General features: G+C 38.1%; 1 protein-coding gene across 2 annotated transcripts in view; it reads left to right on the top strand.

The window, feature by feature from the left end:
• Tbc1d32 (TBC1 domain family member 32) overlaps window positions 1-21658 on the top strand; it is a 213303-nt gene extending 191645 nt beyond the window's left edge. Inside the window, exon 33 of one of the 2 annotated variants that reach the window (XM_038339834.1) lies at window positions 18303-21658. In XM_038339834.1, the coding sequence (XP_038195762.1) occupies window positions 18303-18422 (120 nt within the window). In that variant the 3' untranslated portion in view covers window positions 18423-21658. Of the gene's footprint in view, window positions 1-16482; window positions 16610-18302 lie in introns of those variants that run through there. The other variant, XM_038339835.2, reaches the window with a different exon arrangement.
• Window positions 21659-25595: the final 3937 nt, after the last annotated feature.

Below are 25595 nucleotides of genomic sequence, written 5' to 3' on the forward strand. Positions count from 1 at the left end.
CAGAAGGAGCTCCCGCAACACCTCCCCCTTTTGTTTAAGTAAGAGAGTTCTAAACCTACTATGAAATTATATACAATAAGCACAAATATCCTATTCCAACTAGCTTAAGTCTTGTATAATAAATAACTTGGCCAAGTCATGAGAGGAAAGTAACTACATTTATATAGTCTTCAACCCCATCGAAGATCTGAGAAGGAAAATAATGTTACCTGAGTAATTAGGAAGTGTGTTCAAACCACTTCTAAAACATGCAACAAATCACAGAGACAACTAGCTACCTGGACAATCACCCAAAGTCACGTTTGCAGCGTTGAAGCAACCAACTTTGGCTAAGGCCTAACGTAACTGACATACCATTTTCAAAGGCAAGAAACTTTTCAGAACTATCTTACCCTGTCTTGGCAGGATATGGCAGTCCTGTTTTATCCATTTATGGATGCTCTGTATCTGTCAGTGGTTGAGGTATGGGCATTTCTTTGCCCAAAGGCCAGGTCTGCCAAGAAGAAAGCCTCCACGTGGAGTGTCTTTGGTGCTCAACATTCTCTCGGGAATAGATTGGTGTTGCCAGGAGCAATTGTGTCTCACTACCAAATTATTTGTCTACCATGGAACTCTGAGTTAAATTAAAGGCCATTTTCTACAGCTCTTTGAAGAGGTTGAAGATTATCTATCTATTCTGAGTATAATCTCTATTTATCTAACGAACCTGATTAGTCTAATTATAAATGACAAACATAGATGACTACTGATCTATATAATTCTTAATACCTATCTAACTTAAAGACTAAGACAATAAACAACTGTGCAATAAATGAGGACAATATCCCCAAATGTAAACAATGTCATTATACAAATAATATCAGAGGTAGAAATGTACATTGCAATATGATAAATATCTCAATATGACAATTGTTTTAAACAGAGTTAGAAGCATACTCTCATACAATGTTCAATATACAAGAATCAACACCAATGCAATTTTCTAATAACAATAATTCACAAATACCAATCATCCCATCAAACCAGGTAATTCCCCCCCTTTTTTTTTTCATAAACACCCCTGAGTCCATATAATACCTCCCCCATCCCCTCAACCCTATACCAACTACTAAATGATGTCCCTAAACCAGAGGGCAAACTCTGTTGGGAGAGGGGGCGTCGTCCTCTAAGATTGCTTCTAGCTGACATGGGGGCGACGTTCTTCTCAGGGGGGTCCCATGAAAGCAAATGATGGTAAAATTCCCAGAATAACATTTGGTCGAGGAAATTGTAACTAGCCTCTGAGTGTTTTGAGGAGGTCCGGCCAGAGTGTTGTCAAAATTGTACACCATTTGAAACTGTCTTGTGTAGTTGGTACCAAAAAAAAACCAAAAAAAAAGGTCTAATTTTATCGCTATTAAAAACATGACGTCATAGTAACCAGGTGAAATTGATGTTGTGGGGCCCCATCTTCATCCTGGAAACTTCAAAGATTACTGAAGGAAAATTTGTTGTTTGTTACAGGAAAGGTAAACATTATCTACAAAGACATATACAGACATATATATTCGATGGAAGGTATAATAAAGACAGACACAGATATGAGGATAGGCAAAGAAAATTTATCAAGTATCATCATCATCATCATCATTATTACTATTATTATTCTGTCCCATTTCATGACTCCTGACCTGAGACAGAATCTCTGAGCTATCTCTTATCAACAGGCTTGGAATTGAAGAGGGACTGAGCCATAGTCCAACTCCAAAACCAGCTCTATATACATATAAATAAAAGCATAGTAATGTATATATATATATATATATTTAAAAAATGTTTTATACTTACTAAACCTATTCAGGTTCTGTGTTGATCCATATTAGGTTGTAACTAGTGTCCATCCATCAGTATTTAAATATCCAGGGTCCCTTAAGTTCTTTGAAGATGAGTGGTTTCCTGTGGAGATAAGAAAAGAACCCTGCCCCCAACCTATATGCTTTTCTTACCATCAGTATGATCATCATCCTTGTGAATGAATTATTTTTCTTTTCCAAGGGGCTTCTCCTCTTCAAACCGAACCTTTATTAATTTTGATGGTATCCACAATTTTTCCTCTCCTGTGGAGACAAGAGCAAAACCCCTTCCCCAACGCAGCACATCTCCTGGCTTCCATTGAGAGGTCAGCACATCTTTGAAATAAATTGGTTGATTTAGTTCAGCAGACTTTTCCATTATCCAATGTCTTTCTGCCGCTGTTGTTCCTTTCTCATTAGCGTTAAGAAAATTCAAGGTTAATAAAGCATTATGCAATCTATTTCTGGGGGTATTTTCCGTCCCTTTTTGTTTGTTCAGCATATCCTTTATAGTACGATTTGATCTTTCTATAACTGCCTGACCTGTAGGATTATTTGGTATACCTGTAATGTGTTTTATATTATAATAATCAAAAAAGCGTTTCATTTTCTTAGATACATATGCTGGACCATTGTCTGTCTTTATTTGTGCAGGTATACCCATGATGGCCATAACTTCTAATAAATGTGTGATTACTGAATCGGCCTTTTCTGAGCTCAGGGCAGTAGCCCATTGAAAACCTGAATATGTGTCTATGGTGTGGTGTACATATTTTAATTTACCAAATTCCATAAAGTGAAACACATCCATCTGCCAGATTTCATTCCTTTGAGTACCCTTTGGGTTACTCCCTGCAGGCAATGGTGTTTGATTATAGAAAGAACAAGTAGGACATCTCTTTATAATGTCCTTAGCTTGTTGCCATGTAATGGAAAATTCTTTCTTTAGGCCTTTACTATTGACATGATGCTTTTTATGAAATTCTGAGGCCTTCAACACACTTCCAATCAATAATTGATCAATCTCTGCATTACCTTGTGCTAGAGGACCAGGCAGACCCGTATGGGACCGGATGTGTGTTATGTACATTGGACAAAGCCTATTCCTAATTATATCTTGTACCCGGATAAACAATGAAGTCAACTCTGTGTCATCTGGAATAAATTCAGCAGTTTCAATATGCAAGATAACTCTTTCTGCATATTGTGAATCTGTAACTATATTAAGAGGTTCTTTAAAGTCCCTTAGCACCATAAGAATGGCATATAATTCTGCCTTTTGGACAGAATTATAAGGGCTTTGTTCCACCTTACTCAATTCATCTGACTTGTAACCAGCTTTCCCTGATTTGTTCGCATCAGTATAAAACGTACGGGCTCCAGTTATTGGAGCATCACGTACAATTCTAGGAAGAATCCAAGAAGTTCTCTTTATGAGGTTAAGTCTATCACTTTTGGGATAGTTGCTATTAATTTCTCCCAAAAAATTAGCACAAGCTCTTTGCCATGGTTCATTGTCTTCCCATAACTTTTTTATTTCCTCAGAAGTAAAAGGCACTATAATTTCTGCTGGGTCTATACCTGCTAGTTGACGAAGTCTCAGCTTACCTTTTATAATTAATTCAGAGACTTTTTCCACATAAGTTTTTAATTTTTTACTTGGTTTATTAGGCATAAATATCCACTCTAAAATAGTATCTTCCCTCTGCATTAAAATCCCTGTAGGAGAAATTCTGGAAGGCAATATGACTAGGATGCAGCTAAGATTTGGGTTCACCCTATCCACATGTGCCTCCTGTAATTTTTCCTCAATCATTGTCAGTTCCTTTTCTGCTTCAGCTGTCAGTTTTCTGGGACTATTCAAATCTTTATCACCATCTAAGGTTTTGTTTAAATGAACTATTAGATCAGGTGTTATCCCAACAGCTGGTCGTAGACTGGAAATGTCTCCTAACAATCTTTGGAAGTCATTAAGAGTCTGTAACCTGTCTCTCCTAATTTGTGCCTTTTGCGTTTTAATTTTCTCTAACCCTATTCTGTAACCTAGGTAATTAATAGAATTTCCTCTTTGAATTTTTTCAGGGGCAATTTGTAATCCCCATTTAGGCAAGACTTTCTTTACTTCTTCAAACATCCTTTCTAAAGTATCTTTATTTGAATCAGATAACAAAATGTCATCCATATAATGATAAATTATTGACTTGGGAAATTGTTTACGAATTATTTCCAATGGTTTACTTACAAAATATTGGCACAATGTGGGACTATTGAGCATTCCCTGTGGGAGGACAGTCCATTGATATCTCTTAGTAGGCTGAGAATTATTATAAGTAGGCACTGTGAAGGCAAATTTTTCTCTATCCTTTTCTTGTAAAGGTATAGTGAAAAAACAATCTTTCAAATCAATAACTATAAGAGGCCATCCTTTTGGTAATAGAGAAGGCAAAGGAATTCCAGATTGTAGTGGGCCCATAGGTTGAATTACCTTGTTGACAGCTCTTAGATCTGTCACCATTCTCCATTTACCAGATTTCTTTTTTACAACAAACACAGGAGAATTCCAAGGGCTGGTTGATTCCTCAATATGGTGAGCATCTAGTTGCTCTTGTACCAGCTGTTCCAATGCCTGTAATTTATCTTCAGCTAAAGGCCATTGTTTAACCCATATTGGCTTCTCAGTTAGCCATTTTAAAGGTAGGGCTATTGGTACCTCTAAAGGTTTGTTAGTTGCTTTATGTTCTTGTACAGCCTGAATGGCTGGTGACCTTTGTGCATGGTACTTTATTACATCCTTCCCAGAATTATGAGTTCCTGAGACTGCAGGAATGTTAATCTGGGTATTCCATTGTTGTAGCAGGTCACGGCCCCATAAATTTATCGCAATATTGGCTATATATGGCCTTAGTCTTCCTATTTGCCCTTCAGGCCCTATGCATTCGACCCATCTTGTGCTTTGTTTTACACGAGACAGGGTTCCAATTCCCAGGAACTGAACATCTACCTCTTGAAGAGGCCAATTAGGATGCCAAGATTCTGGAGTAATGATACTTACATCCGCACCTGTGTCTAATAAGCCTTCAATAAAAATGCCATTTATACAGACTCTTAGCTTTGGTCTTTGATCATTAATAGAAGTCTGCCAAAATATACGTTTACTCTGTCCTACTGGATTTTTTGACTCGTCCTCCACATGTAATTCATTATTTAGACCAGTATTACTTTTTACAGCAGAAATTGGAGCTTTTAGTTTTCTTGGTGAGGCACGTTCTCCACTGTGACTGGGAATGACTGGGCCACTGTTGGCTTGGGGGCCTGCGAGAGGCCCCTCAAGGGGTTTCCCGATGGTATCGGGTTTCCTTGTCTGTCTGTTGTTGACCTGCATTCGTTGGACCAATGTCGGCCTTTACCGCATCTCCTACATATACCTGAAGGCCGAGGTCTCCTATTTTTGTCATTCCCAGAAGAGATATTATTCCTAGAAGTTCTTTGTCTGCAATCCCTTTGCAGATGCCCTAATTTACCACAATTAAAACACCTGGCAGTTTGATGTCTCCTCATTGCTTTGGAAATTGCTTCTCCTACCCAAGATTCATCATTATAGCTAAATGTCTCAACATTCATCGTATGCTGAATCCATTCATCCATAGGTGCTGATCTAGACTTTAAAGGCCCAATTATCTTTTTGCAATCTACATTTGCATTTTCAAAAGCTAGAGATTCAAGAAGTATTCGTCTAGCTTCTGGGTCTGTTACCCCTATGTCCAGAGCCTTAATTAATCTTTGCAAAAAGTCAATAAAGGGTTCTCTCTGTCCCTGCCTAATCCTTGTATATGATTCGACCCTTTTCGCTGGATCTTGTATTCTATTCCAAGCATTTAAGGCTGCTTGGTGACATAGACATAATACTTCTTCGTCGTAAAGAGCTTGGACCTGTGGATCAGCATATGCTCCTACACCAAGAATTTGATCTTGGGAAACCTCCACACCTTTTGCTCTTCCTTGCTGTTCCATATGTTTGGATTCTTCTCTGAAATAAATTCCAAACATCAAGGAAGGTCCATCATCTAAAACTGCAGACACTAACTGAGAGAAATCATGGGGGGTAGCTCTGACATTAGAGGCCCAAGTCTTTATCATTTCCTTAACAAATGCAGAATGCAAGCCATAATTAACAACAGCCTGCTTAATTTCTTTTAGATCATTCAGTTCTATTGGCTTCCATCTAGCATCTTTGACTCCCTTTGAGCCTTTGGAAGTTGATGCTTTGTCAGAATTAATTACAGGGTATGTCGCTAAAACCCTGGGTAAGCCAGTTCTAATAGCTGGTGGTGGCATTGTAGCCTGTCCTTGTGCCTCCTTACTCTGTTCACCAGCTCCAATAAGTTCTTCAATCTTTTCGAATCTTTTTATCATCATCTCTCTTAAATCCTGAATCTCCTGACCTGTATGTGTTTCTAGTGATTTCACTAAGGTATCAAATTTTTGGTCTCTATTCTGTACTTGTGTTTCCAAAGTTTTAATTTTTTCCTTCAAAGATAATATATCCTCTTTAAACTTTTCTTGTATATCATGTAGATTCCCATCTTGGAGGTACATTCTGTCTGTTACCTTATCAAAACTTTGTGATAACGTCTGAACATCAAATTCAACAGCCTGAACCCTTTCAGGTAACTTCCTAGTACCCTTGGATATGGAGTCAATTTTGTCTATCATAGTATCCACTTGTTCAGATAACCTCTGATTTTCAATAATTTTAATCCTTTCTACTAGTTGTTCATTATTAGTCCGTAGAGATTGTATCGTTCTTACAAGTGCCTTATTCTTCCTTAATGATAGAATATGGAAAATAAAACTGAAACCTAGTAACAAGCAAATTAAGGTATCCCCATAATCATATAAACCTTGCATGATATAGTCCAATGTATTAATAAACAAAACAGTAAAATTTGCGTTGGAAACGAAAACTGCCATATTACCTATTATCCAGCCGGTGGTGCTGTTGCAGAGTCGCGACTAGAACCACTGCAAAGTTGATTAAAACGGGGTCCTGTTTCAGTGTCCGCCTAAGTATTTGTTAAAAACTGGGAAATGCGAGTTGCTCAACAAAGAAAATGGAATTAAATCAATTCCACACACAGAACTAGAAACCCAGAATCCAAGGGAAAAGAAGAGCAACCTGGAAGCCGCAGCTGTGTATGGCCTCCACGTGACAGAGTCGCCCTGAGGGGTTGCAGTTTTTCGGCAACCGCCTGCAAACTGGTTTGCGCCACCCAAGCGCTGCACTTGCAAGGGAGATTTAAAAGCGTCTCAGAAAAGAGTAGGCCAGGCGGGCAGAGACTGTGCCGGCCTGTGGAGTTTAAATCCGGCCTGTGGAGTTTAAATCCACGTGGGGAGGCAAACGATAGGGTGCGTGGGGACTTGGAGTCAATCTGAGGTGTGTAAAGAGAAAATATAAAGAATTTCAGCAAGAAAAGCCACTGTGTGTAATTTACATTAAACGCTGTCTCCACGCACAAGGCACAGGCCTCCGCTGAGGGAGGGAGGGCTCGCGCCAAGCCGCGCTGGCGGCAGGCAGCCGAGCCGGGAAAGGAGGGGTCCTAAAACCAAACGTTGGGCGCCAGATGATGGTGTAAATCACAAACAATCCCACACCAGTTTGGAATTATGATTAATAGAATGGTTATTTATTTAAAGGGGAAAAAACTTACAGATCACCGTCCCAGACAACAGCCCTCTGCGCAATCAGGAAGGGAGCCTAGTCGTCCGAAGCGGAGCTGGAAGCCAGAGAGCGAGCGGAGGGAAGTGGCCGCATTTTTAAAAAGAGAGACCACACCCCAATGGGCTGGTATCTCAGCGGCTATTGGCTGAAGGAGCAGAAGGAGCTCCCGCAACAACACCCCCAGTCCTTCCCAAACAGTTTCACCAACTGGGGACTAATCATTGAAATATAAGAGCCAATGCAGGTCGTTCTCACTCAAACTAACACAATTATCAGATGCTTATCTAGACCCCCCATCACCAAATCATCTCTGAGTGGTAGGTATGATTGTTTTCACTTGTGACGTGAGGAAAGTGAGGCAGGGAATTAAGTTGCTTAAAGCCTAAATTCTGTACTGCTAGAGTAGAGAAGGATCCAAAGCTTTAAGTTAGCCAGATTATTGCTGCATCATATTTGATCAGTAAATGCTCATTTATTTTGTTCAAAAGGTTGATAATTGTAACATGAGGGGCCTGCCATTCTATAACACGAGGGCCGCCTTGTTGGGGTTTCTGTCCTGCCCAGAACCCCGCAGCTGGCAAGTCCCAAAGAAAATCACACAGAGATCTCCATGAGTTATAAAACTGATTGGCTTATTAGCTGAGGGTACTTATTAGCTCTTGTAGCTTATATTAACCCGTTGTTCTTATCTATGTTAGCCACATGGCTCGCTACCTTTTTCAGCCGGGTAGATTACATCTTGCTTCTTGGTGGTCTGGGCAGGAATGGGAGGAATGGGCTTCCTCCTTCCTAGCATTCTCCTGTTCTCATCACCCTGCCTCTACTTCCTGTCTGGTTGACCCACCTATACTTACTGCCTGGCCAATCAGCATTTATTTAAAACATGATTGGCAGAATACAAACAATCTCCTGCACCAGATAATTATAAAAATTATCGTTCCAGAATGTTTTTCTAAATTTCCCATTTTTATAAAATCTTTACATAAAATTTTTATAATAAAAATCAATTTAAAAAAGCAATAAAAATAAATAAATGGCAAAAATGTTTGCATTATTCTTCCACAGCACTCGCAATAGTAGAATATTTGATAGTAACCTTAAACAAAATAACTTTGCTTACTTTCTACTTTACAGTGTAATGTATTTGAAGTTTAGGCGATTAGCAGGCATGATATGTAAATACATTGCTATATGTAGTTCTTGTTGGACTTGTAAGAAATCCAACTGTTAGCCAGGCGGTAGTGGTGCCCGCCTTTAATCCCCCAGCATTCGGGAGGCAGAGGCAGGCAGATCTCTGTGAGTTCAAGACCAGCCTGGTCTACAAGAGGTAGCTCCAGGACAGACTCTAAAGCTGCAGAGAAACCCTGTCTCGAAAAACAAAACAAAAAAAATAAATAAATAAAAAAGAAAAAAAAAAAAGAAATCCAACTGTTGGTTTAATGCTGAAATCATAATTGACTTTGACATTTTTTGGCGATTTATCTCCCCATTCATCTCACAGTCACAAAACATACTCATCCATCAAAATGTGAATGTATCTTTTACTAAGTGAAGGATTTGTTTTTGTAAATTGTTTTTTTTAATATTAGATATTTGCTAGAATTACTTTCCATTGGGTGATGTTTTTAAGATAATGCTATTAATCACCTAACACTGCCAGCCAATCATTTCTGATTAAAACATTTTGAATTCAAAACATCTTAAACTATAAACATCACTGGAATTATAGTCTTAGAATCATAATTAGAGAAAATGTTTGACAGAAGAATACAAACCGAAGGAACAAGACAGAACTCCAAATAATGATTTGTGTGAGGTGATTCCGAGAATAGGCCGTTTTAATAGGGATTATTCTGAAGCCAATATGGGCTCACATGCAGTCAGGGACATTTCATCTGCTGTGGTGATTGGGTACTGAATTTTGGGTTTAATGTTTGTCTATATTCTCAAATCTGAATTTTCCCAGCGCGTAATTCTCTAAACTCCTTTGAGTTTAGTTTATTATATAAGTTTTATTACTATCTGAGATGTTTCTGTTCTTCCATTTACAACATGGCCCCTAGCTTTAAATTATGACTCTTAGCTTTAAATAAATGGTCTGTCTAGGTTATAGAAGGATTTTCAAAGCTTTCTCAATAAATATTTGTTGAGAAAAAAAAGTATAAAAATCTCTTAAGTGAACAAACTAGTTTTATTTATCCTGAGCCGCAAACATCATTAAAGTTTTGAAATGTTTCCTGCTGTCATCTCCAATGGAAGAATGTCGCTATGTGTCTTTGTTTAATGCTGGTGACTACTGCAGTGTCATCTTTCCCTGGACAGTTGCAGTAGGGTGTAAAAATGATGGCCATTTCAAAGGTGAACCTAACCACTGTGTGCTGGGCACAGTGCTCTGAGTTTAACTTAAAGGGTTTTAAATGGTACAAAGGTTATCGTCTAATTCCTATTTTAAATTACTAGAATTTGAATTGAGTCTGTTAAATCCCAACTAAGACCTTGTTGGTAAGGAATTAACTTCAGCATGTGTCCTCGGGCTAACCTCACTTTAAAATTCTATTATTTGCATTTTTCTGAGAGACTCGGAAAAGGTGCTTTTCTTGCTGGTACTGTGACTTCAATTTTGTTGTTGAATCTTCAGAGTATAGTTCTCAGAAGCTTTTTCTCTTTTGATAGGCATTTTATTTTTGCAGAATAGATTTTGGTATAGTTTTTTTTTAAATGTATGCATATGCATATATAATATTTGACCTCCATTAAGAGCTATAGAAGCATCTTGCTTGCAAAATATATGACTATGTGTGCAAAAATTCTCAGGGTTAACTATATATAGTCATATATAGTAACATGTGATTCAGACTTGTTGAAGGGAAGAAAAAACTTAACAATATTTCTCCATAAAACAAGAAGCTACAGCTATGATAATATCCCTTATAATGACATTTCCATTGTTTATTCCTTGGTTTGAATATCTGCTGGTACTACTTCTAAGGGGAAGTAAGTTGAACTAAAACAACTTCAAATTTTTATTTTGTAAATAGACCATATTTTATCTATAAAAGATAATGAAAGGGCAAAGTAATGGCTCAGTGTGCAACCTGAAAAGCCAAGTTCAATCCCAGGAAGCACGGAGGGCAGGAGAGAACTGACTCCTGGCAATTGTCGCCTGACCTCTGCATAGGTGTACACACACACAATTGTAACTTAAGGAACAAAAGGATGATAATTCATTGTGTAAAAATAAATAGAATGAGCATTTGACTGTTATAAATGTATGTTTCAGTGATTAAGGCACAAGTGAATTAGCATTCAGAATACTGAGAGCCTGAGATGTGTTTAATAACGCTCCAGTTATTACCAGCTATTCCAAGAACCTCTAGAAAACTAGATGACGCTTCTCTTTAAATGCTGAAAATATGTGCTTCTTTTCTCAACTTAAATTTCATGTATTGATTGAAAGACCATGTCATGACAAAGCCTTGCTTTCCAAATGAAACTCTGTGTGAAATACGTTCTATAGAGAAAATATCAGCCCATCCATATTCATTTTAGCTTAGGCTCAAGATTTTAAATCAGACTGTTGAGAGTCTAGACTTCTTGCCTGAATTTCTAACAGCCCACTGGAGAGTTCTTGGTGATTCTGAATCGCTAAACTGAAAAGACAAGCAGAGGTGGCTCAGAGCAGACAGTGGGGAGCACCACTAGCTGTCAGCCCTGTTTCACTGTTAGAGCACTGGGGTTGGATGGGTACTTGATATTCCTGTCCACAGTATACCACTAAACTGTCTGAGTCAGTAAATGTCATGCATATGAACTAATGGAAGCCAAGTACTCCTACATTTTTGTTCTTGCTTTGATTTTAGCTTTTTATTTTACTTATTTATTTTTAAGACAATGAGTTACTACTTGGTCCTTGCTGACCAGGCTAGCCTTGAGCACTGGGATTAAAGGCTTGCACCCTGTGCCTGGCTTGTTGTTTTGTTTTTCTCAATATCCTTGTAGATAACAACTCAGTGTGGGCTAGATAATAGGATAGTGTTTAAGCCTGCTGAATAAAAGTTCAGAGGCAGGTGTGGTGTGCCTGCCCTTAATCCTAGCACTTAGGAGGCAGAGGGAGGTGGATCTCTGTGAGTTCAAGGCCAAGCTGCTCTATGAGTGCATTCCAGGACAGACAAAGTACACAGAGAATCCCTGTCTTGAAAAACCATAAAAACAAAACAAAACAAAACAGAAAAACAAAACTCAGAGACAGAAATTGGGGTTCAACCTGAAGACCAGAAAAACAAAACAGCCAGCCACTGCCTCTTAACTCTATCTCAGTCCGAAATGGTGATCCTGGTTCCAGGAATCTCAGAATGAGACTGAGACTGAGAGCTGTCTTCTCCCATTTTATAATCTTTTCTAGTGCTGGGATTAAGGGTGTGCACCACTACCACCTGGTTTCTATGCAAACTGGTATTAAAAGTGTGTGTTATTGTTGCCTCGTCTGTAAGACTGGCCAGTGTGGCTGTTTTACTTTTCTTATCTACAGGCAAGCTTTATTTATTAAAATACAAATGAAATGCCACTAGGATAGTCAAGTGCATCAGTCAGCCTCACACTTTAGTGAGACACCTTTTGAAGCTATTATGAAGCACCCAAGCTCAGCTCTGAGATCAAGTGGTCTATATTTACTTTTTTATCCCTTTATTTTATTCATTCATTATCAGTTTTCTCTTTGAGGATGCTAGGGCTTTCAAACATTTTTATCTGAAATAGCCACTGAAAGTCTGTGAGTGCCACAATTCCAGAAAAAAAAAAAAAAACACCCAACAAAATTAATGTTCTCAAATTTCATAGCTAACTAGAAAATCTAAAACCATTTTCTCCTGTCAGAACATTTTGACTGGAGATTTCAATATAATGAGTGTTAAAAAGCATATCTATACACATAGATTTACTGGAATCTTTGTTTCTGGATCCTGTGGAGAAGCCTGAGTGTCCCATGGACTGGCCTTGCACGTTCCTTCCCCTCTCACGAGCTCAGACTGGAAAGGATTGTTGGCATCCATTTGTCCGTGCACCCTGGGGACAAACTTCACTGAAATGCCAAGGCAAGGGGAAGACTACCTTCCATTGGAAACCAGGCTGGGAAAGCTCAGAATACTTAATTAAAAATTCTGCACTGAATCCTGCATATTATAGAAAATAATTTATAATTATGAGAAAAATCAGATTGATTTCAACCCAATCAGTAACTTGTTGAGAGGGGTGTTTTGTTGGTGGCTGCTGCAGCTGCTGTTATCAGAAGGTGATGACAGGGTAGCAAATGGAGATTAGACAGAAAAACTGATGAAATACTATTATTAAAGCAGCTCAGCCCAGGGAATAAATAAAGCCTTCCTTGTTCAGCATCAGGTGTGCATTCAGACAGTGTCTTCATTGCCGTCTGTCACTTGAAGACGCGAGTTTTGTCCCTCCCTCATCATGTTAGCTTGGGTTCATTGCTTAATCTCTTCATACCACAGTTTCCTTATCTGTGTAGTTGGGTATGAGGCAATAACTATTGTATGGAAGTATTGAGCAGTTACGTGAGATCCCTCAAAAATACTTCTAGAACGTTGACTGACACATAACAAGTGCCCCAGAAACACCAAGCCCCTTTGTTCTTGTTCTTCTGTTAGTAAGCAGATGTTTAGGGAAAATCTGCGGTAAAGAAGACATTATTTTTTGGAGTTTTGGTAACCTTTCGTCTACTTTTTGTCTCGTAGATTTTTTTTTTTTACCTGTTTGTTTTGTACCAAGTACTTGCGTCATCTTTGCATATGACATCACAGTAAGGCCGTCTTTGGATTTGATTGTCCCACCTTTGTCAGAAACACTCTACAGCTGTGTCCAGTCAGGGCCGTTCCTCATTTACCCATCCAGAACTGTCATCTCCATTATCATCACATGTATCTTTCATGCTCAAATATGCAGGAAACACATGTCTTCTCCTAAGCCTTGAGTAACGAGGTGTTCTCTCCAGAAATACACACCTCAGCTGCCTGGCTATTTGGATCATATATTTGGACTTCTTCTCAGACCCATAAGAAATACACATAACAGAGGCATGAGTTTTCTGCAGATTCTCTTGCCTGTTTCTCCCATGTAGCTGTAGGGGTACTGGATTGGAGGTTTGCCACCACACGCAGCTTTTACCTGGGTTCCAGAGGTTAAACTTGGGTCATCAGATTTGTGTGGCAAGTATCTTTACCCACTGATCCATCTCCCTAGCCCCATGTGTATGTATATTTTAATAATAACTATTTAAACTCTACAAAACCCTCCTCTTAAGTGCTTTTTATGGAGTCTGGCATTAATGCAAATCATTTAAGTAATCTTGGCTAAATTTTACAGTTTCAGTACATCACTATTCTTCCACTTTAACCCACCCAAGATTTTTTCTCTATAAATTAATTTTGCAAAAGTTACCGTAACCTTGCAAACACATTAATAATCAAATGTTTGGGAGAAAATAGACTCAGTGATAAAAATCATACTGTACCTTGTGTCTACTTAACACTAAATCAAAATATTATGCTTAATGGAATTTTTGGTTGCAAATATTTTTGACAAATAAGTCTCTGGTATCTTTGAAAATTATAATTGATAACAAAGAACTTTTAGAAATGCAGGTTACCTTCCCTTCCCTCATAGGCATATCCCAGAGAATTTGGGAGAAAAGACAGGGATGTCTGAGTATATGTGATGGGGAAGCTCTTATATTCTTGCCAAGGACTTGAGGAGCAAAAGTCAATAATCCTCGATGTATCGCCCTCACTTTTCCCTGTGTTTAATGTGTGCTCAGGAGAGGGTATCTCGACCAATTTAAAGACTGTCGGTTGACATTGTTATGACCACCATTAGTGCTCTAAGTGCGAGACCATAAGCAAAGGACTTTAGAGTTGTTGGCTATTCACTCTTTGACTTATTCCAGCCCTTTATCTGTCACAGCTGTATCGCAAGCACTGGTGTAGTCGCATGATAGAATGTCCGTGTCCCACATGGTTCTTAAATTCTGCTGAGAGAAACAGTATAGATAGTATTTCCGACATAATTCTTCTTACTGAAGGACAATGTGGCACGGTGAGGGAGTCAGAGGCATTGTTTGGACCACACCAAAAGATAGGAAGGGCCATGAATGCCTTAGAAGAAAAATCTTATGAAAACTCTCGGGGAAACCCTTCTTAAATGCTTAGAGGGGCAGCTGCAAAGCTCAGAGGCGAGAATCCCCGTAGAGCAGTGGTTCTCAACCTTCCTAATTCTGCGTCATTTAATATAATTTCTTATTTTGTGGTGACCCCCATCCTTAAAATTATTTTTGTTGCTGCTTCATAAATGCAATTTTGCTACTTTTATAAATAATAATATAAATATCTGATATTCAGCATCCCTGTGGTCACCATTGGCACGTGAAAAATCAAGATTTATAGTCAGTAAGCTTACGTAAGTTTGTAATCTGAGAATTAGTGTGGAGAGGTTTTGAATCTTTCTTGGCTGAACCTAAATCTTATTAACTCAAATTGTTCCTGGTTAACTAGTATAGTTATATTCAAACAGTATTCTACATTTACTGGATCCTGATCAAATGTTCTAAAAAAATAGAACATGGAATTGAACTTTTATGTCTGAAAGAAAGAAAGAAGCTGTGTTTATATTATATCATGTGATAGCATACACAGCGCTGTGGTTAGGCATGTTATTTTCTAATGCTGTTTGGTAATTCAACATCTCAAATCCAGAGTTGATGTAGCAATCTTTGAAAGAAAACTGATAGAAAAGCATTCTCTCAGTGAACTTTGTAAACCAAATTTAAATTATTGCAGTACAACCCATTAAAGTGGTTTTTTTTTGAGCAACTGTTTCGCTATTGTTACAAAAACATTAAAACTATTTTTTTAAAAAAATATGTATCTGTACTTTACACATGCTTCCCGATTCCTAGAACAGGATGGTTCCAATATACTTAGGTCTGCAAAGGAAACTGTAGTGAAACCATGCTTTGCGGAAATGGTCAGTCACAACTCGAATGATAGCCTTATAATCTAAAGGGACATAATCACAAGTAAGATTATCTCCTGAGAAGAGAATCTCTAGGAAGAGATGAAAAATATTCTACTTAATGATTAAAAGTGAAACTTGGGCACTTTAAATTTTTATTCAGAAATAAAATTGCCAACTTTTTAAAAAAACTAATGAACAATACATTTTACACTATTGCTTTTAAAAGGTATATTTAAAATTTTCCCTTATAACGTGTTGTTTCACTAACCTTTTATGCTAATATTATGATATCTCTTCAGCATGGTTACTAAAATATATTCTTTTAACCTTAAAATTTATATCTAAACGAGGAACCAGTTTTTTTTTAAAAAAAAATTAAAATAGAAATACATTTAAGCCAAGTAATTAACAGTGGCTTCCCTATGTAGCTTTATGTTTAAATGAAAGTAGAAGAATAATTAAAAGATGTTAAGTAGCTTTTTATTATTTTTTGCCAGGAAAGTATTATTAGAGCCATTGTTCAAGCACTGCTATTTCTCATTGTTAAGTTGCATTTAATGAATAATAAGCATTTATTTGAAAATCATGAATGCATCCTGTAACAGTTCTCACAGCATTGACATTTCTCTGTTAGGGAAGCTGGTGCTATACTTGCCTTCCAACTTAGGGTTCCTTTTAGAGTAGAAATGACCAAAGCCAAGTCACTCACATATCCTTTAAAGAAAATGCGTATGTTTGTAAGAGTTCTATCATAACAATAGCTTTTTAAGATGAATTCTGGTACAGTAAGGTTGGTCTTACTTTGATCCTTTTCCCCCTGGTGAACAAGTACTTTTGATAGACAGAAATTTACATAGACCCAATATTCTGCCATTAATCAAGTTTGTCTTGTTTTCTTTGTTGAATCAGAGCTTCACTATGTTGCCCAGGTGACACTGAATCTACTATCCTCTTGTGACAATCTGTCAAGGACAAAGATTACAAGTTTGTGTGACCAAGCCCACTGGAACCTCTTCTGTTTGGTTCAGTTGCATGCTGAATAATTTGTGTCAACTTGGCACAAGCCGAAGTCATGAGTGGAAGGAGCCTCAATTGAGAAAATGCCTCCATAAGATACAGATGCAAAGGCATTTTCTTAATTAGTGACGAATGAGGAAGGACCCAGCCCTACTGTGGGTGGTGCCATTCCTGGGCTGGTAATTCTGGTTTCCATAAGAAAGCAGGCTGAGCAAGCCCTGTGAGCAAGCAAGTCAGTAAGCAGCACCCCTCCATGGCCTCTGCATCAGCTCCTGCCTCTGGGTTCCTGCCCTGTTTGGGTTCCTGTCCTGACTTCCTTCAGTGATGTACAGCAATCCTGAACTATAATCCAAATAAACTCTTTCTTCCCCAAGTTGCTTTGGTTGTGATATTTTATTGCAGTGACCGTAACCCTAAGACAAGTTTCATGTTTATCAATGGGAGGACATGGTTTTCCTTGGCTGTTAGCAGTCTAGGATAGAGTTCTTACTTCAGTCACTCTGGTGTCTTGTGTCAAGAGCTTACACATGCTAGGAGAATGTACACGTGAACAGTGCGAGAATGAATGAGACAGTCCTTCACCTTACAGTGAAAAGGGGAATTCACATGCTGGTGTTGGATGGGTTAATGGTCGATTCCTCAGTAAATACCATTTAGTTTCTTCAGTGTCTGTCAACCCTGGTGAGCAATAATAGTGTTTTAGATTGTCTGTATCTTTTTTTCAAATGGTGTAGATTTTGAGTGCAATGTGGCACACTAATAATAAAGTTATACATAACTACATGCATGATGTGAACTATTACTCATAAGTGAATATATATGCGATTTTATATATATATATATATAATATGAGTACACATGAAGCTTTTAAAATCATCCTTTATGTGAAAAATTATATGTATTTTTAGCTACCTTACATTGATGTCTCTTCTATCACTGCTAACAAACTATATGGCATATAATATGCATTGCCTTTTATTCTTTGGGACTGCTATTGTGTTTATGTTATTTATTTTTTGTCTTTAAATTATAAACTTGTGAGGGCATGAATTGTCCAAAATTTTTATATCCTCTAAAGCTAACATAGTTGTGTTGAATTGAGAATAGCTATTTTGAAGATTTTTAAAAAATCTTTCAGATAGATACTCTGTTAGATAATATTTGAGAGTGCTGCAAGGCATAGTCAACCCCTGTCCTCAGAGACTCTAAAATAATAAATAGATGTTCATGCTGCTTATTCTTGAGTGCTCGTTTGGGACACTAACCATTAAAGCAAAAGTGACTGCTCACATGCGCAGTGCCAGCATTGGGAACCACAGGCCGATGGAGGATTTTATGAACAGTGGCTGCAGCGCAGATTCCGTGTACATCACAGCATCACAGAGAGAGTTCAGAGCCATTACTAGTTACGTAGTTAACTATTGAAATGGATGTAATTTGTTAGGAAGAGCTGCTGCTATTGCTGCTGCTGCTGTTAGTGGTAAAGCATTTTAGTTTTTTAAAATAACCTTGCCCCACGAGGCCATGATTCATTCCTGACAGGTATAGACATGGCTCCCAAATGAAAAGCAATTATACACTTGCTAGCTATGTAAACTGCCCCAGCATCTACAGCAGAAAACAGATGATACTCCAGCTACTTAAACATTATTCACTTGGAACTGTGTATCTTTCTCTAAGCAAATGAACTTCCCTTCCTATTTTCCTGGCAGGAAGAAGCACTCCGTGGGTTTCGAGTGAGCAACTACTTTGAATACATGGAGACTCTGGAGCAAAACTACCGACCAGTGCTGCTGAGAGACATGCGCAGCCTGAGGGTGCAGAGCACATAGATGACGAGGGCCGCCCAAACTTTATGTTATATTCATTTTTAAAGGAGACAAAGCAGCGTGATTGCGTCCTGTCTACATCGGCAGCTTGTGCTTTGTGTGTCTATGTGTGTCAGTCAGTGTCGAGGTTTGGAACACAATATATTCGTGTTGCTCTTGGCTCAGTTTGTTGCTCTTGGCTCACTTCAAAAATGAAGTGAGTTCATTTTTGCAAGGTTTTTGTTCTTTACATTTGTAGGAGCAGTCCTAGCTTTTAGTTTGTGTTTGACTTAAAAAAGGATCAAAGACCTTAATGTAAAACCTAAAAATCCAAAACTGCTAGAGGAAAACAGGGAAAACACTTGACTTGAAATAGGCAGTGGCTTCTGAATAAGATCCCAGGAACTCAGGGAATGAAGTAAGCAGAGACAATTGTACTACATACTTGTAAAGTAGAAGAAAAGCAAGACAGGGTACAAATCGGGGAAAAGAGTTGTCATGATTAACCTGAGAACGGCGAATATCTAGAATATATGCCGAGCTAAATAAACTACAAAATAGTAAAAGAACAAAAAGACTAGTCAGCAACTGGGCAGGGAAGTGAGCAGATACTTCAGATGATGAAGTACCCATTAAAAACAGGTATCTGAAGAAAGGCTCACTGCCTTTATCCATAAGGAAAATGCCCATCGAAACAACATTATCTCACTAAAATGGCTACCATCTAGGAAAGGAATGTCGGTCAGGCTTGGGGGCAGACACAAATTGCTAGTGGTAATTTATAATTGTAGACTGATTTAGATAGGAATTAGTATGGAGGTTCCTCAAAAAACCAAAAGTTCACCTAAGTTGACCTATTTATGTGATAAAAAAAATGTACATCTCTATTCTCAATAGCCAGGTATGGAATCAGTCGAGGTAGACAGTGAAGGTACACAATAGAGTTTTACTCAGCCATAAAGAAGAACAAAATGAAGCATTTGCAGGAAACTAAGATTGGAGATCATATTAGTGATAAAAGCCAGTGCCCTAAAGGAAAAAGCACCACATGTTCTGTCTCCTGTGTGGAAGCTGCGGGGTGGGGCATGAAACTAAGAGGATGAGCAGTGTGAAAGGCCTGGGGATTATAAGAAAGTAGTGGAGGGGTGAGGAGCCCCTGACATAGCTCAGTGATTAACGGTGCCTGCCTCCAAGCCTGACAACTTGATTTCAACCCCTCACACCCACACTGTGAAAGAACGAAACTGACTGTCAAGAGTTGTGCTCTGACCTCTACATGCTGTAGATATGCCTGGAACTGTGAAGTAAAATATTTTAAAAATAAGGAAAGAAACTCTTGTGAGACAAATAGAGTACATGTATTGGGAATATTAGAGAAATTCCCTAAGCTACATAATCTCTATTGTGTAGTAATAGTTTTTCTGGTGATCTTGGGAAGAAGAGACAATTTTATTAATGAAGGGAAGGAAGGAAGGAAGGAAGGAAGGAAGGAAGGAAGGAAGGAAGGAAGGAAGGAAGGAAGGAAAAAGAACAAAAGGCCTGAGTACCAGAAAGAGTCCATAGAGATGGGCAAAAGCCTATTTTCTTCATTTTTACAGCTGTATGTATGGAAAAACACAGGCAATGGCACAGTTGCTTATTTTCCCTGTGGTGGAACAAAGGACATCTACCAGGACATTGTCCTCAGACATAATTGTCTTACTAGGAGGTGCTTTTTAGACCGATATCAGTTTCTAACTTTCCATTGAAAATATAGAGCTCACATGCCTCATTTAGAAGACAGATTGTCTCCCTCATGCTGATAAGCATTCTGCTATTATTTCTTGGCATTTCTTAGTGGTAGATTTGATTTGTACTGAACTTGAAAGCATTAAGAACAACAGATTTCTAAATTGAAATGATTCACACTGCGTTTTATTTGAACAGAAGTCTCTGTGCCCATAGATATAACATGTGAGGGTCTTTTTTCTTATATCTGTCCATTTACTGTTTGAAAACCAATACTCAAATATGTTATTAATTTATCAATTCCAGTTTTTTTTTAAAAAAATCCTATAGGTTATTTTGTATTCTTTGCTTATATAACCACACATTTTATAAATACTACTACTTTTTAAAAAACTTTCTACCCAAATGAGCCATGCCTAAATTTGTTTTTATCAGCGTGTGAGGCACAGGTGCAATACAGTTATCAATTTGGGGACAGTTAGGCATTTAAAATACGCTTTTTCCTAAGTCAGGTTTTGTACTGTGCCTGCCAGCAATAGCTTTCCAATGATGATGCTGTTAAAGGGCATTATAAATTGGCGGATGGTAAATTGAGCAAGTTAATTAGACACATTACACATTTGACACCCCCCCCCCCGAATGAGTGAGGGAAGTAGACGACCCTAAAGCATGCTTTCTCTGCTGTGTGCTTCTGTGGAGCCAGAGTGCATGCAGAAGGTTCCAGCTGCCATGTCTTCCTGAGTGATGCTCTTAGTTCCAAGAGACTGCAGCCTGACTTCATGTGACAGCTTTTGCATTGCATATAGACATTTGCATCGTTGGTGATGGATGACTTACTGGAAGTTCAGGTAACATCTAAATTATGATAGTCACATTTTGTAAACAGTGCCTTCATCTGGAACAAGGTGGTTTTCATTTCTCTTTAATAAAAATATAATTGGACAAGGTTGTTCAATCCTGTGATCCCAGCACCCAAGAAACAAGAATCAGGCCATCGATGCAAGTTTCAGACCAACTACTACTACATGTTAAAACCCTATCTCAGAAACAAAGATAAAAAAATAAGTAAGTAAAAAGTAATGAGATTGGGCAGGATGTCTCAACAGAAAGGTGCTTGAGGTCAAACCTAAGTCAGGTCAAATCTAACCTGAGTTAGATTTCCATGACCTTACCCCATAGCAGAACATAGCAAAACAGTTGCCTCCTGCCCTCCACACCTGCCCCACCAGAAAAGTGTAATTAACAAATAAAAAAATTGTCTTTTGGTTAAAAGGCAATTCAAAATTAAAATACGAAATGTCTTAGAAGATGACTTACATTAGTTTCATGGAACAAAACATGAAGTATTATTTGTGTGGCTACCCTTTGATTTGTGTCTCTACTTATTTTAAGAATAATAGTCTTAAAGAATACTGCCCTGCCTCAGCTGTGTAATTAAGTATGAGCTCTTGGGACAGACTTTGTCTCTTATTTGTGAAGATCCATTTCATATATTTGCAGAATTTAAATATAAATAAAATTTATGATATAAATTGTCTTGAGAGAACATTATTAGTATGTAAATCTTTGGCCATCTGTTTTCAAATTTTTATTTTTAGTACATAGAAGCATAATCGCTCAGTGGTTGGGTACTTTCCAGGATGCAGAAGGCTGTGTACTCCATCTCCAGAACTTCAAAACACCACACTTATAGTTAGTAAAGTATCTGTCAAGGTAGTACACAGTAACTCTCGGGGGAGTATTTAAACTTCTCTAAAATAGTCTGTCTAAATCTGTGATTAGTGAGTATTACTGTGTCATATTGAGTCCTACTGTCTGTTTTCCAGATGTTAAAGTAGTCTGTTTTAACAAAAAAAAAAAAAAAAAGTCTTTTGGTTAAAAGGCAATTCAAAATTAAAAATAGGAAATGTCTTAGAAGATGACTTACATTAGTTTCATGGAAGAAACTAATGTTTCTTTACACAGGCAAGTTAAGCACTGCACATAAATATAGTTGACAACAAAAATTCTAAGATAGGCTCAGCCGTTAAAAGCACATGGTTTTGCGTAGGACCCAGGTTCAGTTCCCAGTACCCACCCAGCAGCTTGCAGCCATCCACAATTCCAGTTCTATGGGATCTAGACATTCTGACCACTGCAGGTACCGGGCATGCACACAGTCAACATGTAAGCAAAGCACACATAATAAAAAATTAAAAAGTCTAAAATTTTTAACTTGTAAGACAAGCGAGATACGACACTATTAAGGGTTTAACATCTTCATGAGATGCATTATTTTTAAACCATGGTAATATAAAAATGACAAGAGCATTTCCCCCCAGACTTAGTGATAAGGTAATAAGTGATAAAGACTGGGTAGAGTTTAATAGAATAGTTTTGAAACTGGTCTTTCCAGGAGGATTACTGCAAAATAAAAGAAAACAAGTAGTAGTTAACACAGGCTTGAGCACAAACATAATTATTTTAATGATTTTATTTTTGAAATAGAAAGTAGAACTACATTTACTTTGGAGTAAGGATGAAGCAGACAGAGGAACTTGATGATTTAGACCCAGGATGAACTAAAACAAATCCTGTATTTAGGTAGAAGAGAACGTCATGAGCCGTAGGGCTTGAATGGAATATTAGCATCTGCTGAGATCTTGTACATTTAATTCAAAGTAGCTTGAGATAGTAAATGAACACAGATGTATAGTAGGCATTTTCAGAAACTTGATTTCACAGTGATTGTTGTTTTACAGGGGAAACAATTTGATAGGATTTCTAGGTAATGAGAGTATGTGATAGAAATGTCAAAGACAGTAAGTGAACTTGGAAACACAGTACAGTTATGAATCCATGACTGTAAGATGAGTTGGCAAAGCTGTATGTTCCCACCACCACCCCCCTTTTCTTTGTGGGACCATACAATGAATAGACAATCAGGATCAAATGGAGAAGGGAGTGAGAGAACAGGGTAAAGGAGGGAATTTAATTCTTTCCATTATTTTTTTTTTTGCCTTTCTCCATTTAAAACACTGTATTTTATTTCCCCTTCTTTGAATGAACCCCCTTTCCCTCATGGCCATTTTCCTAGTTACCTAAACTGTGTGGGTATTCCAAATGAAATGATCTCATTAAAACTTAAGAGAATGCTAACATTCACATGTGAGAAAACATGTAATCTCTGTCTTTCTGTATATGTGCTGCTTTACTTGGTTAAGGAGTAAAGAAACTGGCTTGGCCTGATAGGGAAGAGTAGAACTGAATGCTGGGAGAAAGAAAGCAGAGTCAGGAGAAGCCATGTAGCCCCACTGGAGACAGATGCCAGAACTTTACCCGGTAAGCCACAGCCTCGTGGCGATACACAGATTAATAGAAATGGGTTAAATTAATATGTAAGAGTTAGGTAGTAAGAAGCTAGAGCTAATGAGCCAAGCAGTGATTTAATAATACAGTTTCTGTGATGTTATTTCGGGAGTCTGAGTGGCTGGGAAGTGAACAAGCGGCCTCCTGCTGTACCTGGGGACCTCATTCAGCATAATCATTTCTAGCTCTATTCATTTACTTAAAAATTTTACAATATTTGTTTTTCTGCCACACTAATAATATTGCATTGTATAACTTTACTAAATTGAGTAAACAGTTCACCACTCAATGGGCATTTCTGCTGTTTCCATTTCCTGATCATTGTGAATAAAGCAGGAATGAATGTGGAAGAGCCCATATCTCTGTGGTAAGACATAGAGACCTTAGGTACATGCCCAACAGTAGTATAGCTGGATCTTTTGGCAGATCCATTTTCAGCTGTTTAAGGAAACTTCTACTGATTTCCAAAGTGGCTGCACCAGTTTACACTCCCACCAGCAGTGCACATGTGTTCCCCTTCCCCCACATTCTCACCAGCATCGGCTGTCATTTGTTGTTGCTGCTTTGTTTATTCTTCCATTGGCCATTCTGACTAGGGAAGGATGAACTATTACATAAAGTATCCTCTAGTGAAAGTTAAGTCATAAAAAAAAATGGTCAGAGCATTTCTAGTAAAAAAAATTTCTGTTCAGTTTATATCGAGCTTCTAGTCACTCAGAAATAAGAGAATAAACAATATGTGCACATATACACCTACACATTCCCAGCTGTGAAAATGCATACATAAACGTATTGTGCACATTTTTCATTGCTAGAAATGGAATCCACCTCTGCTAGACAAGTGCTTGGCCACTAAGCTACATCTCTATCCCAATATAAAATAAAGTATTAACAGATACTTTATCAAAAATACATATTCAAGTAACACTCAAAAATATGTATGATCATGATTTTTATTTTTGAGACAGGCTTTCTCTGTAGCTTTGAAGCCTGTCCTGGAGCTAGCTCTTGTAGACCAGGCTGGCCTCGAACTCACAGAGACCTGCCTGCCTCTGCCTCCTGAGTGCTGGGATTAAAGGCATATGCCACCACAGCCCAGCTGCATGATCACTATTTTAATGAAACTGTTAATGGAATCCAGGAGATTCCATTAACACTGAATAGTCAGGGAAATTTCTACAACAAATGCATAGCGCGATTCTCAACAAAAAGACTTGGAAGGTTTACAAACCTTGTGTGGCAGTTGGAACTCTAGAATTCACATTTCTTGTTTGAAAACTGCAATAAGTAGAAATTGTCTTTGACATGTGGCTGTCTTTAATGAAGTTGAATATATATCTCATGACATGATACAGCCATGTCCCTTCCAGGTGTTCCCCAACAGAAATACAAAGACTTACACACCAGCGGCAAAGTTTTACACATGTAGGTACAAAATGAGAACCACCCCATATTTCTTTCCAATAATGAGTGGATAAATGGTTATTTGAATTTAAACTCAGCAATAGGGATGACATCACTTGGTTTCCACACAATTCTGGAGGAAAGTGAGCTGTATTGTAGTGACTAAAGAAAACTCTGACAGAAGAAAACATGCCGTATGATCCCACTCATGAGCACCAGAGGAGGAATCTGCAGTAACTGAATGAGTGTTCGTGGCTTTCAAGGACTGGTTGAAGAAAGGGGACTGGCTGTATGGAAGCTTGGTGGGGGTGGGACTTTATACCATAAAGACATTTACATACACAACATGTTTTTAAAGAAACTGAAACGTATACTTAAAGCGAGTAAAGTTTGGGCTGTAAACTTCACCTTAATAAAGCTGACTATATCAAAACAGAAAGTTCTATAAAGAGAATCTGACAAAAATGTCGTATGATGGAATCTCAGCATAAGCACTTTGCTGAGGGTTTCCATGGGGTCACATCAGATTCCTTCTGGTTTACTCCACGTTTGTCAGCTATTGTCTCCATGGAAAAGTGGCTCAATCAGTTGCTTCATATGAAAGTTGTTCTATAAGAACCCTTGTTACTCTTGCAGAGGTCCTGAATTTGGCTCCTAGCACCAACACCAGGCAGCCGGGAACTGTAATAACAGTTCAAGGGATGTGACACTGCACTT

The sequence above is a fragment of the Arvicola amphibius genome, chromosome 8 (genome assembly GCF_903992535.2).
Source record: "Arvicola amphibius chromosome 8, mArvAmp1.2, whole genome shotgun sequence".
Taxonomy (NCBI): domain Eukaryota; kingdom Metazoa; phylum Chordata; class Mammalia; order Rodentia; family Cricetidae; genus Arvicola; species Arvicola amphibius.